The following is a 16351-nucleotide window of genomic DNA, read 5'->3' on the forward strand; positions in this document are numbered from 1 at the left end:
GGCTGGTAACGTGATATGCAAATTAGCCTGTGGCAGTGGTGTTATGCTGAGTCACCACTGCGCCGGAGTGTGGGGTCACGAGTAACCCAGTGGTCAAAAGACCTGCAATTTGCTGAGCAGAGTTGCGTCCCTTGAGCAGGCCAGAAGTGATCGTGGATTTTGAATCCTGCTTCACCCCATTTATGTTTCTAGGTTTGTCAGCAAACTTGGTGCTTGTGGGTTTCACCAAATTAGTAAACATATAAGACATGCATCACTTCAGGCTTTTCTCCCAAAATAAGCTGACATGCCATGATGTAACCAGAATACTGTTAAAAGCACTGTAAACCAAACTCACTCACCTCATATGCATCATAATACCAAGTTTATTGTATTGGTTTATCGCATCAATAAAACTAGTCATGACCTGTGATATAAATCTGTATTTTTTACTTATCTTAATACACGTACAATCAGAATCAGGTGGTGATGCTGAAAAGTAAGTAATTTATCATGGGCTTATTGTTTAAATTTTTGTTTTTGATATTACATAGCTGGTTGCCAGGAAACTGTCCTTACCCACACAGCTGGTCCCTTTCGCTTGTTAAGAACTTTGTATTGCACACCAGATTTATCTGAAACAAACAAAGAAGAACAGGTTACAATGGTGAAAATATCTTAATTTTTTGCGTATCTCCTTGATTCCGGCCGGCATGTTCAGTGAACCTGACGTGACAGTAAACTCAAACATGCCCAGAAAATATCTTTATTAATGTGAGCAAGGGCCACATTTGCGCATTAATTTCATGATCTACAGTATTAGTTATGTTGAGGACGAACACACTTACAAGCGAACATGGTGGTACATCAGGCCTACACTACATTCAGGGTTTTACACGACACACAAATATGCGTCGAGAACACACAAATGTATAGAATGGACGCAGGAAAAAAATATACTGCGTCCCGAAGAGCGCACAATAATATTCATTGTATCTACAGCACATCAACAGCAGTGATGGGTGTCTGTTATTTCATCCATCAATAAAGACCACCGTCCACATGATCATTGATTCATTTCAGGCTCTGAGGCTAAAAAAAATCTTGGTTCTCAGGCACCACCCACATCATCATAAAGTTTGCGCCATGTTTCATTTTTATTTCCATATTTAAAAAAATATCAAAAAATCCTTTAGTCAAATACTGTATACCAGTGTTTCACTCTTCAAGGAATACATTTATGTAGGGAGGCCCTTTCCCTGAGTGATAGTACACAATTGTTTATCTGGTTACACAACTGTTTATTTGGTTACATACCAGTTTAAATAACAACAACAACAAAATTTAAAATGACATCGCCGGCCCACACTATATTTTCAAAAAACATTGCCTGAGAACCAATTCATTTATTTTTTTAAGTCTAAAGTAATTATCAAGATGTACAGTACACTACACCACAACATTACTTTACAGGACTCCATATTGCCTGCAAGGACCCTCAGATTGCCTGCAAGGACCCTTAAAAGTAGTTCTTGGGGATTTCCCGGACACCTAGTTTTGTAAGTCAAAACCCTGTACATTTATAGCAAAATTCATGATATAGTTCATGTAACATACCACATATCCTGGCACAGACTCCGTCTAAAGCATCGATCTCTCTCATTAGATGCCCTTTACCGATACCACCGAATGAGGGGTTACACGACATAGCTCCTGAAAAACACAAAGTCTTGAAACAGATTAAGTGAGTGGGTGAGTGTGCTTTCACGCCGCTTCAACCAACATTTCAGGTATATCACAGCACATCAGCTTGATGTGGGTGGCAAGTCCATGCAGGTCTTAGGCCTTTCCCTCTTTGATGATATGTATCGTAGACCTTTCCCTCTTTGATGATATGTATCGTAGACCTTTCCCTCTTTGATGATATGTATCATAGACCTTTCCCTCTTTGATGATATGTGTCATAGACCTTTCTCTCTTTGATGATATGTATCGTAGACCCTTCCCACTTTGATGATATGTGTCATAGACCTTTCCCTCTTTGATGATATGTATCATAGACCTTTCCCTCTTTGATGATATGTGTCATATACCTTTCCCTCTTTGATGATATGTATCATATAGCTTTCCCTCTTTGATGATATGTATCAGCCCTGGTATGATGCTGACAAACCTAGAACCATAATCCAGGTGAGTGAGTGAGTGAGTGAGTGAGTGAGTGAGTGAGTGAGTTGGGTTTAACCTCGCTTTGAACATTATTGCAGTAACATCACGTCGGGTTAGTTAGTGTGAGAGGAAAGCCCGAAGTGATGCAGGTCTTAGACATTTACCACTTTGGTGAAACCCACGAGCATGGGTATGATGCCGACAGACCTAGAAAAATAATCTGGGTACAACAGGATTTCGAACCCATGATGTTTGTGTCATGCCTAAAGGATGCAACTCTGCCCTAAGAGAGTGCCATGTGAGACAGAATAACTACATCTGCACCAGGTTTCTCAAAGTGATCTGAGCGAGCCAATATTTGCTTTGTTTGATTGTTTGTTGATGAACGCTGCAGTCAGTAACATTCCAGCTATATAATATGACGGCGGTCTGTAAACAATCAAGTCTGGACCAGACAATCTAAGTGATTGACATCATGAGCATCGATCTACGCAATTGGGATATGATGACATGCATCAACCAAGTCAGCGAGTCTGACCACCCAATCCCGTTGGTCGCCTCTTACGACAAGCACAGTTGCCTCTTACAGCAAGAATGGTTTGCTGAAGACCTATTCTCTACCCGGCTATTCACGGGTCCCAATGTTTGAAGATGTACATAAAATCAGTTGAGGTGAGGTTATGGTGTGAGGTGAGGATGTGGGGTGAGGTGAGGTTGTGGTATGAGGTGAGGTGAGGTGAGGTGGGTGAGGTTGAGGTGAGGTTTTGGTGTGAGATGAGGTGAGGTTGGAGGTGAGGTGAGGTTGTGGGTGTGGTGGGGTGGTGTGAGGTGGAGTGAGCAACTTATATCTTGGTGGGTTAACACCAGAAATGTGTTTCACACATTGTGCCCATGTGGGGAATCAAACCCTGGTCTTTGGCAGGATGAACCAGCATGTACCTACTGGACTACTCAACTAGCCTCTAACCCAGTAGTGTTCTGAGCAAACAGAATCAGATTGAACCTAATGTTGATCATGTCTGATCTCTATGCCAAGTTTACCTATAGTTTCCAGTTTGTGTGTAACAAGCAGCGTGTCAGCGCCCATCCTTGCCGCAGCACATGCTGCTTCTGTCCCAGCATGCCCTGCTCCAACAACGATGACATCATATCCTGGTCGACCCTGGTGAGACAGTGCTCTACATGTTTGTCTTGAAAGAAGCTTCCTTAACTGTTGCATACTTTTCAAACTTGTGAGATTCATTTTCCTGCTGGAAACAATAGTGAATGTATTAATACAAGCCCTATAGTACCTCTCCCAGTAGCCGGATTTCAACATGAAACCAAAACAGGGATTTATCTGACCCTACTGAAACAAAGCAAGGGAGTTAACTGACTTTAAAAGTCCAGTTTCCACCCTTGCCGAACTAGGGTTTCCTGGGCTCTATTGTAGCACCACCAGTGGCTATTATGAGTCATGTCCCTTCTTAGCCTCTCCCATGGACCATTCAGATTCCACCTCTCGTAGCACTTGCATTAAAATATTGTTGACAGCGAGTTGGTGGTGTACATGCTTTGCAAATCCTGCAATCGACCGAAATCTATGTGAGAGTTTACTGACAGGATTTCAATTTTGTTGTGCGATTTTGATTGGACTATGCATAGACTCGTCAGTCCTGCCAAAATGTAACTCCATAATACCTGCCTAGTTCGTCAAGGTTGGAAACTGGACTTTTATAGTCAGTCAACTCCCTTGCCTGGGGAAGATGGCTCAGAGGCTGGTAATGAGCCCTAGGACTGCAGCAAATGTCAGAAAAACTCCCAGATTGGAATCATAAATTTCCCAGTTCATGTTCATATAGTTATATAGAGATTCTCACCCAAGTGTCTTTTGTTAATTAACATATCAACAAGTGTTGATATATTTGATATCAAAAGACACTCGGGTGAGATTTTATTCATCATCCAACATCATTCTTCCAGTTTTTTCAGTTTGTAGACAGTAATAAGCAGTGTCTTAAATGTAAAAAGTACTGCTAACAGCTTCAGGAGTGGAGCCATTAGTGATGTCACATGGCTGCATTAAATTCAATTATAAATAGGATGTTAAAATACCAACTTCAATAAAAGACAGTAACAAAATAACAGTATATTTCCCAGTGTGCCTACCAAGGGCACTTCGTTTGGAGATTCTTGATAAATGCCTGCCTGTCTTATACATGATATAGATGCCGACCTTTCAGTATGCTTTACATATTATTTTGCATAATTATAAAGACACACTTGAGACAGTGATGAGGTGCATGGCAATGTAGCTTTACACATCAAAGTGACTGTATAACTAGCTTTCTGTAGGGCTTCGATGACAGCATGTTGAGGATGAAGATGCAAATGGAAATTGATTATCACCAGAGACCATAAAATAGATCTATCTTATGGTGTCTGTTTTCATATTTTGGGATATTTGCTGAATGCAAGTTATGTCTATGTATATGTGTTTACTCATTCAAAATGAAACAAATGAAAAACACATGTTGTAATGTGACAGAGGTACTAGGCTGGCCACAAGGAGGTGAGGTGAAATGGGGTTTAACGTCGCGTCCAAGATTATTGCACTTATATAGCGACATGCATGCACGTGTATGTGTGTGTGTTGCTGCTTGTACTAGTCCGGACTGATGCCGATTTATAGTGCTAGCACACTGAGATACCACGCCGCAGTTTAACATGAATACCCCACTCAGACTCCGAGCCGACCAGTCCTTGTTTTAGCCCCTTAATGCCGAGTGCCATACTGGGTAACAACAAGTACCATCTATTAACGTCTTTTGGTATGACGCAGCTTGGGATCGAACCCCGGACCTTCCGCTCTCTGGGCGGACGCTCTACCACTAGACAACGGAGGCGGTCCTGGCCACAAGGAACACTGGCTGGAGAGTGATTGGCTTCATTCAACCGAGGCATATATGTATTGTAATCGCTGTGCAGAGCTCTGTTGTTTTGGTTTGAGAATTGAACTGGACAATTTACTCTTTGCACGAAGACGCGAATGTCTAATAAAACCTCAAAATTCACTATGAGGAAGTTTATCTCAAGACACATAAGAAAGAAATACGTCAGAAGTGCAAACATGTCCCTACATCTCACATTCCACGACCGTACATGATCACCACAATTAAGTATTGAGTTTGTGTTATCGGCATTTCTATGAACGAAAACCGGACAGTTCACACATTGAATTTTATTCGAAAATCTCCTTTGTGTTGGACATGTCAATCATCTCAAAACCTCATCAATGTCGCGACAGTGTGTAACTTATTGTATGCAGCCAATGTGTATGTCTGTGACCTTCACCTCGTTTTCTCGCCGTTGTCTGTTGTGTTCAGGTGCCCATGCTGTCAAAAACATCAACGCAGCGGTAAGAGAACGATGTTTTGATTGGACAATCATTTCGGGGATTTCCGTTTTTAAACCAATCATATGTGACGTGACAATGATATTTATTTGCAAGTGTCTAAACCGGCTGTGTCTATTCGCACGATATCGTGTACATAAGGAGTACATATTCCACAATGTACACGATATCGTGTAAATAACAGACAATTTCTCCCAATATGCACGATATCGTGTAAATAACAGACAATTTCTCGTAATATGCACGATATCGTGTAAATAACAGACAATTTCTCACAATATGCACGACATCGTGTAAATAACAGACAATTTCTCACAATATGCACGACATCGTGTAAATAACAGAACTTTAACACGATATATCGTGTAAATAATGAAACATTTACCATAATATGCTCGAAATCGTGGGAATAACAGCACACGATACTCACACGTTATGTTATCACGGGTTATATTATTTGATCTATCAGCAGCGATTACGAACATTATATACAAGTACATGTTATCATTGTGGGGGGGGGGGGGGGGGGGGGGTGTGGAGCTCTACCAGCATTCCATGCGGTCATGGTTGTGGACCGGGAACATATTTATCACACAACCAGATTTGTTGCAACCAACAGAAGAAACTGGTGCCTTCAACATGAAAGAGACAGACTCACTTGTCATCAAAGTGTACAATCCAGCATCGACTGCAACTAGCATTAATACACTTACAGCTGACATGTTCCACAGAGTTTGAGACCTAGAGGAACTCCAACCACACAACCTCTACTCAGATGTCAGCACCAGTGCATCACGTGGTGTTCTGCCCACAAAAGAGGGTCTGACATTCCACCACCAAAAGGATATAGGTGGACGTCTACAGGCGATGTCATAGAACCCATTCCAATGACTCAGAAACGAATGCCAGCACTGTGTCTAGAATTGCTCACATGTAAATGCACAACAGGTAGATGCTCCTCATTCAGGTGTAGCTGCGCCGAGAACATCATGGGATGTTCCTTTGGATGCAGTTGTGCTATGTCATGCCTAAACAGAAACAACTTACCTACCTCTCCAGATGACTCGGTGACTAGAGATGACATTATTTCACATTTTATTTTTAATACTTCATAATACTACAAGTATTCTCATGTTTGCTTCTTCACTCAAATTATATACTAGTGAAATGCTCAAACAAAAGTGCAGTATATCTACAATTTTGAGTGAAATTAGTTTTCAATATTTCCTTTTTTCATTATTGGGGATCAATTTACCACAGGAGTCAGTGAATAGTGTACATCATTGCAAAGACAATGTGAAAAGCTTTCATATGATATATTACATGACCATGTTGAAGAACTATATAAGATCTTGATTTTGAAAACAGGTCAAAATGGCGGCCATCTTGAAATTCAAGATGGCCACCATAAATGCTCACAGAAAAACTTGAAACATCATTTTTCTTTATGAGTTTACTATTTTGGTGTTTTTAAGCATTGTTGCAATTATCCCACTCATCCACTACAGCAACATCATCTACCACCATATCTCAATAAGCAATTTTCGTCAAAATTGGTTTTTGGGGGGTGGGGTAACATTGTATACAATATCTCAACCCCTATGTAATATATTTTCATTTTGTTTTTTGTATAGGATAGTACAATGGTTAAGGCAGATTTTAATACCCAGTTACAGTGGTTTTATTGTCACAATTCAATGGAATTAGTGTTTTACCTACTCACAAGATTTGAAAATGAAGTAAATAAACATGATTTTTACCAATGTTTCCACTGAGAATTAGAATAACAGTAAAATGAAACAAAATGTTTGCCAAATTCAGATAACCGAACATATTACCTGTAATCAAAGACATAATTTGGATAGTTTAATGACTTAATAAAAATGTTACAGCCAATTTTGTCAAATTATGCATTTTTCTTAGTCTAACCAGGATCTTCACGGGTCTGATCCAATTTCGTCACATCACAACCAGCAATGGAGGGTTAGGAAACAAAACTGTCCCCGAAAATTCTTGGCAAGTAAAATTATGCTTCCGACATTGTTGAAAGGTGTTTCTCTTTTTAAAATAAGAAAGTTTCATAGTCTTAAATTTAAATCATATCTGGTTTGGTAGCTGTAGCTGAAAAAATATCTATGCTTAACACAAAATCACACCCCACCCAAACCATCCCCACCCCCGCCGTGATATTGCTTGAATATTGCTAAAAGCGGCGTAAAGCCATACTCACTCACTCACTAAACCCACTTAATTTGCTTAACGAGCCAACAGATCAGTATATTAATAACGTGAACGGTTCAATAACGGTAACTACAGAAAGACTCCTATAAACAGGGTTATCTAAAGACATCTAATGGAAAACTATAGTATGGCGCTTTTAGGAGTGGACGAAGGTATGTGCGTCTTTATATAAGCTTAGTCTAAGCGCACACGCACTATATGTCCTTCAAACAAACCAAAGATAAACAGCTGACGTTTTGCTTAGGGATGTATGTCAGGTCAAAAACAGTCACTTGAACCATTACACTCACTCCACATAAACATTGGAGACAGGGTGCTACAGCAACATGTCAAGGTAAGTCAGTATTTCGGCCAGCTGATAATGAAATAAGATATGAATATTACTATATGAATGTTTTATACTGATTTCATGAATATTAGGCTGTTTATTTTTGGTTTAACGAGGAATAATTAAATTTTCGTTGTGGTCATGGAAATTCCTGCATTCTGATTAGCTGAATTGGTCACGTGTTATTGCATTCATTTCCCAATGAGTGTAAAAAATTAAGCCACGCCCACCGCGGCGCACTACTTTTATTACTTCGGAATGTCGGGGAATCCCAATATTACAGTCGAGGGAATTCCCTTTCTGCTCATGTGTATCGTCATGCACAGGACATTTAGCGACTTTCATGCATATTCATTGTCCAAACTACCCTTTGAAACCGAAGGCCGAGAATGAATGAAACAGCAAACGTGCAGGCTCGCTCGCCTGTTTTTTTCTCGCTCGCCCCGGTTCAACTTTCATGTCTTCGGGTTTCATTTATAACTAGCATTTCTCCAACTGTGATTTACCGTAATCAGGGAAGTAATGTTTGAATCACGCAGTAAATGACCATGTTATTTGAAACTGCCGCCTTCTCTCGGACATATTTCTTCCGGTTCGTTACAGTCTGACTGTTGCAGTTCTTTTCGCCTCTTGCCTTAATTGACAGGTCAAATGAACATTGTTTAAATCCCACTCTCCGTTGATTGGCTACTGACTGTGTAGGCGTGTCAAGTTATGTGCATAAATTAAACGATCACCTGATTCATGTCACGCCACTGTATGTATTCCTACACCTGGAATGTTTATCAATGTCGTCATTTTTGTCTGTTTTGATATATGCAACTGTTTTGGGTTAAACTATTGTAGATAAAACATGTTTTACGTTGTCGAATTTCATTATAAGCATTGACTGTATATTTTTTTCGGTTCATTGAGGTATGAATCGAAAAGCCGATGTGCAAACTTTTGTAAGAATCCGCTACGCGGATTCATACAGTTTGCATATCGGCTTTTCGATTCATACCTCAATGAACCGAAAAAAATACACAGTCAATCCTTAAATGAATACACATGTTTTCTTACACGAATTTCGTAAAATCAGTGCGAAAACGACGAATATAATGATTTCTTCCTTATCTAAGTTTTAGTAAATGCTGCAATGAAGATAACATTTTCATCTATTTAAAAACTGTCGAGAAGCTAACATATCAACATATGTTGAGTGAGTGAGTGAGTGAGTTGGGTTTAACGCCGCTTTTAACAGTATTCCAGTTATATCACGGCGTGTCACCTTAATGTGGGAGGAATGCCCGAAGTGATGCAGGGATCAGACAATAACCACTTCGGTGAAACCCACGAGCTAGAGTATGGTGCTGATAAACCTAGAAACATTATCAGGGCGAACCGAGATTCGCACCCACAATCATAGGTCTCTGGCGTTCCCAAGGGACGCAACTCTGCACAGCGAATCACGGCGACTTAGACGACTGGGCCACCCGTGCCTCCATACCAACATAATATCAAACATATACTACTATGTCATCAACTTGTCACCAGAACGCCACGTTTTTATGGAAAGAAACATAACAAAAATAACTAGGGATTATTGGAATGTATGTCTTTTACATTTCCCGGAATATCGAGTACTATATATGACACGAAAATATATTTTATATATGTATTGAACATTTATATATCTCATTTATAGGTATGTGTTTTTTGTCTTCGTGCTGCTACCAATTGTTTTGAGTCAACCCAATGACCGCAATGCCACCCCGGAGACTGTAGCTCTGTACAATCGCCTGAAGGAATTGGCAGCCAACCCTGACACCATTATGTTTGGTCAAAGTAGTGCCACGTGGATGGGGGCGTCTGGAGGACACGCCCCTTATGACGTCACAACCAACACCAGCAACCGTGGGTGGAGTTTCACGGTATGTCAGATGAAGAAATGTTCATTTAAGTTCTCGTTAAAGGGGGACTTTGCTCACTGATATAAAGTTCATTTTCAGTCAGTTTTTTTCAGTGTGAGGTTGTGATTAGTGTCGAGCATCAGAAACTATTAGTTTGTGAAAGTGATTTATAAACACATCCTTCTGATATAGTCGACTGCCTCCGTGGTCTAGTGGTAGAGCGTCCGCCCGGAGAGCGGAAGGTCCGGGGTTCGATCAAATGACGTTTAAAGATGGTACTTGTTGTTACCCTTTCTGGCGCTTGGCATTAAGGGGTTTAAACAAGAACTGGTCGACTCGGAGTCAGTATACTGTGTCTGAGTGGGGTATTCATGTTAAACGGCGGCATGGTATCTCAGTGAGCTAGCACTGTAAGTAGGCATCAGTCCGGACTAGTGTAGCAGGGCGTGGAGTCATCCCACAGATGGCATCCTTACCTTGTCAGCTTGCTACATTGGCACCCAACGTGGGGCTGAGCACGTTCATATTAAATTTGAGCAAAATAAGCCTAAGCTTAGTACCCTACTATGCGGCCCGGGACGTGCCTTCTGTTGACGGGGAGTATGTAGCAGGGCGTGGAGGCATCCCACAGATGACATCCTTACCTTGTCAGCTTGCTGACGGGGTTAACCTCTTTTGTCATGTGGACAAGTCGTCCGACCTCGTATCAGAAGGTCCGTGGTTCGAGTCCCATCACGAGACTCAAAAATTTTATGGCCGCTACACTACTACAAGCAGCCACACAGAAACAGAAACACAAAAGACGTAAAAAGTTGGTACATGTTGTTACCCTGTCTGACGCTCGGCATCAAGGGGCTAAAACAAGGACAAAATCCTTGTCCATAAGCAAAAATATGACCTGAGTGGTCAGAAAGACAATTTTTTCCCAACTGTATACTTATTAAATTATATACAATTCTGTTCACTCCTTTATGAACAAGTTTATTTACACGTTTTGTATATTTTTATCGACTAACGGTAATGGCGGAATGGTCGGTACACATGAGAAAACGACAGTGTATATTTCCATTACATTTATGACGTTTATTGAATGAATTTATAACCATCATCACCCTAATCATCTCAACGTTAATATCGTGTTACTCATATTTTATGCAGTGCCGCGGATTGCGAAATATGGCGAGATTATTAATGTGGTTACCGCGCTTCTCGATCTTTTTCTGCCATGTTTGAACACCAAGCGAATGAAGGCAATTTTTTATTATACACCCATGTCACATACACGTAACTATTATTATATCAAACAGCCAATTTGAAAAAGAAATCTGATCGGACTGGTCAGAAAGATTTACTAGTCCCCACTGTACAGTTATTAGCGTAAGAGTACTTACGTTTAGTCGGCCACGGAAGTTTTTTGTTCAAGTATTGCATATGTTTATCGACTGTGTGTCATGGCGATTTAGCACGGCGCTATATACCAACTGACAGTGCAGATTGTCTTTTTGTTTATGATGCTGATTTACAGAAAATATTCAAATCAAAGATATGGAAAGATAGCTAAAATCGTTAATATTAAGTTGGTATAGTGTATATTTATGGGCAGGAGGTTCATGATGAAAACCTAAACATTGAATGGCCAAGCCCGAAGTCATCGACAAGGCACGTTCGCATCATATCTGTGCCGCGATTTCGTGTCTACCGGTTGTCCTACATACTCGCCCGTTCAGACAAATAACTGCTACTTGTTTTCATAAGAAATGACTAAGAGTCATGTGTGATTGCACGTGTGAGTGACTTGCCCTAACTGTTTCACATTTTGTCGCAAATGGAGATTTCAAAAGTGTGGCCACGACAACTAACGTGAGTCGACGCCATATTGTAAACAAATTGTGTCAAGGTCGGTTCCACATGTGGTAGCTCGGCCCCCGTTTCTGTCGATGGTACACGCGATACAAACATAATGCAACTACTGAAAACATCAACATAACTTCTACAATGATGACATCAATACCTTTTTGTATTTGGATTAACCGCTTATGGATACGCTGTGCTGTAAAGTTCGATTTCGATTTGTTTTTCCTTTCATTGAAACTGTGATAATGGCGCTGTGATTGGTTTGCTGAAATAGTATTTTCCATGAGTCTAATGTACATGGTACATGCTTTGATTGTAGAAGATAATTGATAACCAATTGTGTATGCATATATATCATCAAATACACATTACTAATCTCTTCAGAAAATGGAATATATTATAGCTCGTTTTCAAACATTCTGCCATGGATATTAGATCAAAAATTAATATTAGATTCACAAATTATTTATGGACACTGTACTCTCGATTAACGTATGACAATCTAGACTATTGCAAGTCTTCAAGTCTTATTTGATATGTCATCTATAATGTCAGCAATGAGTAAAATTAATTTTATTTCGTTACAATCCCTTTAAACCCAACTCACTCACTCACTCGGCAAGGGAACAGGCCCTTGTCTTGATCTCTCATCAGGTACATGATGTTTTCCATGTGTCAATATACTGACTTCGAGTACCATCAATATCAGGATCTGATATCCCGCTCCAAACCTTCTTGTCAGGTGGCGTCCCCCTTAACGTTTTTCAAACATTCCGTTATAATACATTTGATCAACCCAACAACATGTCGACGGAATCGAGTTTGAGCATTTGGTATGAACCCCTTGTAAACTCCAGTGAATGTCTGATTTCCAAGCAGTTTGTACATGGAGAGAAAATGCTTTTCCAATGACATGCTTGTCATGCTGCGAACAAGGCGTGTGGCTTTGTCTGGTCGTATACTGTAAGGTTTAAATATAACATGTACTTGTATGTTGCCCTTTCCAGCAAATGTACAGAGTTAACGTTCGGATTTGTGTAGTGACTGTTGGTTGCCGTCACAGGGCCACGTATAGCCATACTATACTGACTGAACTGATTACATTAAAAAAATGTAATGTAATCAGTACAGTCAGTATAGTATGGCTATACGTGGCCCTGTGGTTGCCGTCACATGATATGACTTGAATGCGTGTGCCTAGATGAGATCGCGTAGTTGTAAAAAGGAGAGGATTCTCCGTAACTATCATGTTGTGTGGTTAACACAGGTATAATTAGTAAGTCTTTGTTTGGAAATTAAATCAGCAAGTCGCAGACGTAGTTATAACATGAGACCGCCTTTGTGCCATCAGTAACTAGTTGCTTGAAGGAAGTTATTTGGTGTATATTATAGAATGTTCACTTCATTTACTCGGCAGGTGCAACGATGCTTCAGATTGTTTTTAAATAGAATTCAGTTGTAAGTATGAGGGTCCTTTCCAAATACTCCCGCATGTATTACTGTAAAAACGCCAGTGGTCTACCCGAACTTGGTTTCGTTACTATGATTTGATGTGCGTTCTTTGCTGTAAATTTTGTGTATTTTGTTTTTAACCTGTGCTAATTCATGACAGAGAGCATCTTATTGGGTTGATAAAGGGACCGTGTTTGTCTCAGTGGCTCGTATAATCAGGAGCGACGCTTGCCAAATAGTTACAGGGGTCCACAAACGGTTTACGACACAGCGGTGATGTCGTTAAGCAGGAATCTGTGACGTCAACAATGAAGCAACGTCATTGTTTATTGTGTCCCCATAAGTAATGACATCACAGAATAGATACGTCGACAATCATCTGACGTCATAGACAATCAGATTATCGGCAGTGTACGCTGCCGGAGGACGTGTTGCTTTGTGGGTGTATTACAAAAGCAGGTTTTGTTGTGACAGGAACGGGATTAGGCAGAGGTAAGTCAGAGGCCATATTCTTTGATGCGAAACCATTTTCTTTCAATATTCAAACAGACCTTCGCGTTATGCAGTGACTTGTGTTCACTGCAGACGACTGTTTAGATTTGGTGATTGTATACTAAATTCCTCTGTCTAGTAATTTAGTATGAATAATAGATAAAGCTTATGGTGACGAGGAAAATGTTCTTGGCAGTGTCGGCATTGTGGTAGTGAATGAATGGGCTTGCTACGAGCGTTAAATTTGCTTTTAATTGAATGTGATTGGATAACTAGTATGTTGCCCTTTCCAGGAAATGTACAGAGTTAACGTTCGGATTTGTGTAGTGACTGTTGGTTGCCGTCACATAATATAACTTGAATGTGTGTGCCTAGATGAGATCGCGTAGTTGTTAAAAGGAAAGTATCACTTGTGTTGAGGTTGATGTTCAGATGGATCCATTCCTGTGGTGTATTGAAGTCGCAGTCAGTAAGGAAAAGCATTCTGTTGTCATCCTCCGTAACTATCATGTTGTGTGGTTAACACAGGTATAATTAGTAAGTCTTTGTTTGGAAATTAAATCAGCAAGTCGCAGACGTAGTTATAACATGATACCGCCTTTGTGCCATCAGTAACTATTTGCTTGAAGGAAGTTATTTGGTGTATATTATAGAATGTTCACTTCATTTACTCGGCAGGTGCAACGATGTTTCAGATTGTTTTTAAATAGAATTCAGTTGTAAGTATGAGGGTCCTTTCCAAATACTCCCGCATGTATTACTGTAAACACGCCAGTGGTCTGTCTACCTGAGGTTGGTTTCGTTGCTAGGATTTGATGTGCGTTCTTTGCTGTAAATTTTGTGCATTTTGTTTGCAAACTGTGCTAATTCATGACATAGAGCATCGTATTGGGTTGATAAAGGGACCGTGTCTGTCTCAGTGGCCCGTATAATCAGGAGCGACCCTTGCCAAATAGTTACAGGTGTCCACAAACGGTTTACGACACAGTTGTGATGTCGTTAAGCAGGAATCTGTGACGTCAACAATGAAGCAACGTCATTGTTTATTGTGTCCCCATAAGTAATGACATCACAGAATAGATACATCGACAATCAGCTGACGTCATAGACAATCAGATTATCGGCAGTGTACGCTGCCGGAGGACGTGTTGCTTTGTGGGTGTATTACAAAAGCAGGTTTTGTTGTGACAGGACCGGGATTAGGCAGAGGTAAGTCAGAGGCTATATTCTTAGATGCGAAACCATTTTCTTTCAATATTCAAACAGACCTTCGCGTTATGCAGTGACGTGTGTTCACTGCAGACGACTGTTTAGATTTGGTGATTGTATCCTAAATTCCTCTGTCTAGTAATTTAGTATGAAAAATAGACAAAGCTTATGGTGACCAGGAAAATGTTCTTGGCAGTGTCGGCATTGTGGTAGTGAATGAATGGTCTTGCTACGAGCGTTAAATTTGCTTTTAATTGAATGTGATTGGATGACTAGTATGTTGCCCTTTCCAGGAAATGTACAGAGTTAACGTTCGGATTTGTGTAGTGACTATTGGTTGCCGTCACATAACATGACTTGAATGTGTGTGCCTAGATGAGATGGCGTCGTTGTTAAAAGGAAAGTATCACTTGTGTTGAGGTTGATGTTCAGATGGATCCATTCCTGTGGTGTATTGAAGTCGCAGTCAGTAAGGAAAAGCATTCTGTTGTCATCCTCCGTAACTATCATGTTGTGTGGTTAACACAGGTATAATTAGTAAGTCTTTGTTTGGAAATTAAATTAGCAAGTCGCAGACGTAGTTATAACATGAGACCGCCTTTGTGCCATCAGTAACTATTTGCTTGAAGGAAGTTATTTGGTGTATATTATAGAATGTTCACTTCATTTACTCGGCAGGTGCAACGATGTTTCAGATTGTTTTTAAATAGAATTCAGTTGTAAGTATGAGGGTCCTTTCCAAATACTCCCGCATGTATTCCTGTAAAAGCGCCAGTGGTCTACCTGAGGTTGGTTTCGTTGCTATGATTTGATGTGCGTTCTTTGCTGTAAATTTTGTGTATTTTGTTTTTAACCTGTGCTAAATCATGACAGAGAGCATCGTATTGGGATGATAAAGGGACCGTGTTTGTCTCAGTGGCCCGTATAATCAGGAGCGACGCTTGCCAAATAATTACAGGGGTCCACAAACGGTTTAGGACACAGCGGTGATGTCGTTAAGCAGGAATCTGTGACGTCAACAATGAAGCAACGTCATTGTTTATTGTGTCCCCATAAGTAATGACATCACAGAATAAATACGTCGACAATCAGCTGACGTCATAGACAATCAGATTATCGGCAGTGTACGCTGCCGGAGGACGTGTTGCTTTGTGGGTGTATTACAAAAGCAGGTTTTGTTGTGACAGGAACGGGATTAGGCAGAGGTAAGTCAGAGGCCATATTCTTTGATGCAAAACCATTTTCTTTCAATATTCAAACAGACCTTCGCGTTATGCAGTGACTTGTGTTCACTGCAGACGACTGTTTAGATTTGGTGATTGTATACTAAATTCCTCTGTCTAG

At 40.4% G+C, this 16351-nt stretch overlaps 2 protein-coding genes across 3 annotated transcripts in view; one reads left to right on the forward strand and one right to left on the reverse strand.

Annotated features, from left to right (window-relative positions):
- LOC124123905 (protein MTO1 homolog, mitochondrial-like) overlaps positions 1 to 5556 on the reverse strand; it is a 203011-nt gene extending 197455 nt beyond the window's left edge. Inside the window, exons 1-4 of one of the 2 annotated variants that reach the window (XM_048381332.1) lie at positions 5479 to 5556; positions 3187 to 3395; positions 1597 to 1692; positions 559 to 614 (exon numbers count right to left, since the gene is read on the reverse strand). In XM_048381332.1, the coding sequence (XP_048237289.1) occupies positions 559 to 614; positions 1597 to 1692; positions 3187 to 3388 (354 nt within the window). In that variant the 5' untranslated portion in view covers positions 3389 to 3395; positions 5479 to 5556. The remainder of the gene's footprint in view (positions 1 to 558; positions 615 to 1596; positions 1693 to 3186; positions 3396 to 5478) is intronic. The other variant, XM_048381333.1, reaches the window with a different exon arrangement.
- Positions 5557 to 8023: 2467 nt separating this feature from the next.
- LOC124123900 (mannan endo-1,4-beta-mannosidase-like) overlaps positions 8024 to 16351 on the forward strand; it is a 28899-nt gene continuing 20571 nt past the window's right edge. Inside the window, exons 1-2 of the mRNA XM_046487094.1 lie at positions 8024 to 8114; positions 9796 to 10021. Coding sequence (XP_046343050.1) covers positions 8107 to 8114; positions 9796 to 10021 — 234 coding nt within the window. The 5' untranslated portion in view covers positions 8024 to 8106. The remainder of the gene's footprint in view (positions 8115 to 9795; positions 10022 to 16351) is intronic.

The sequence above is a fragment of the Haliotis rufescens genome, unplaced genomic scaffold (assembly GCF_023055435.1).
Source record: "Haliotis rufescens isolate VD_foot unplaced genomic scaffold, xgHalRufe1.0.p SCAF_38, whole genome shotgun sequence".
In the NCBI taxonomy this organism is placed as follows: domain Eukaryota; kingdom Metazoa; phylum Mollusca; class Gastropoda; order Lepetellida; family Haliotidae; genus Haliotis; species Haliotis rufescens.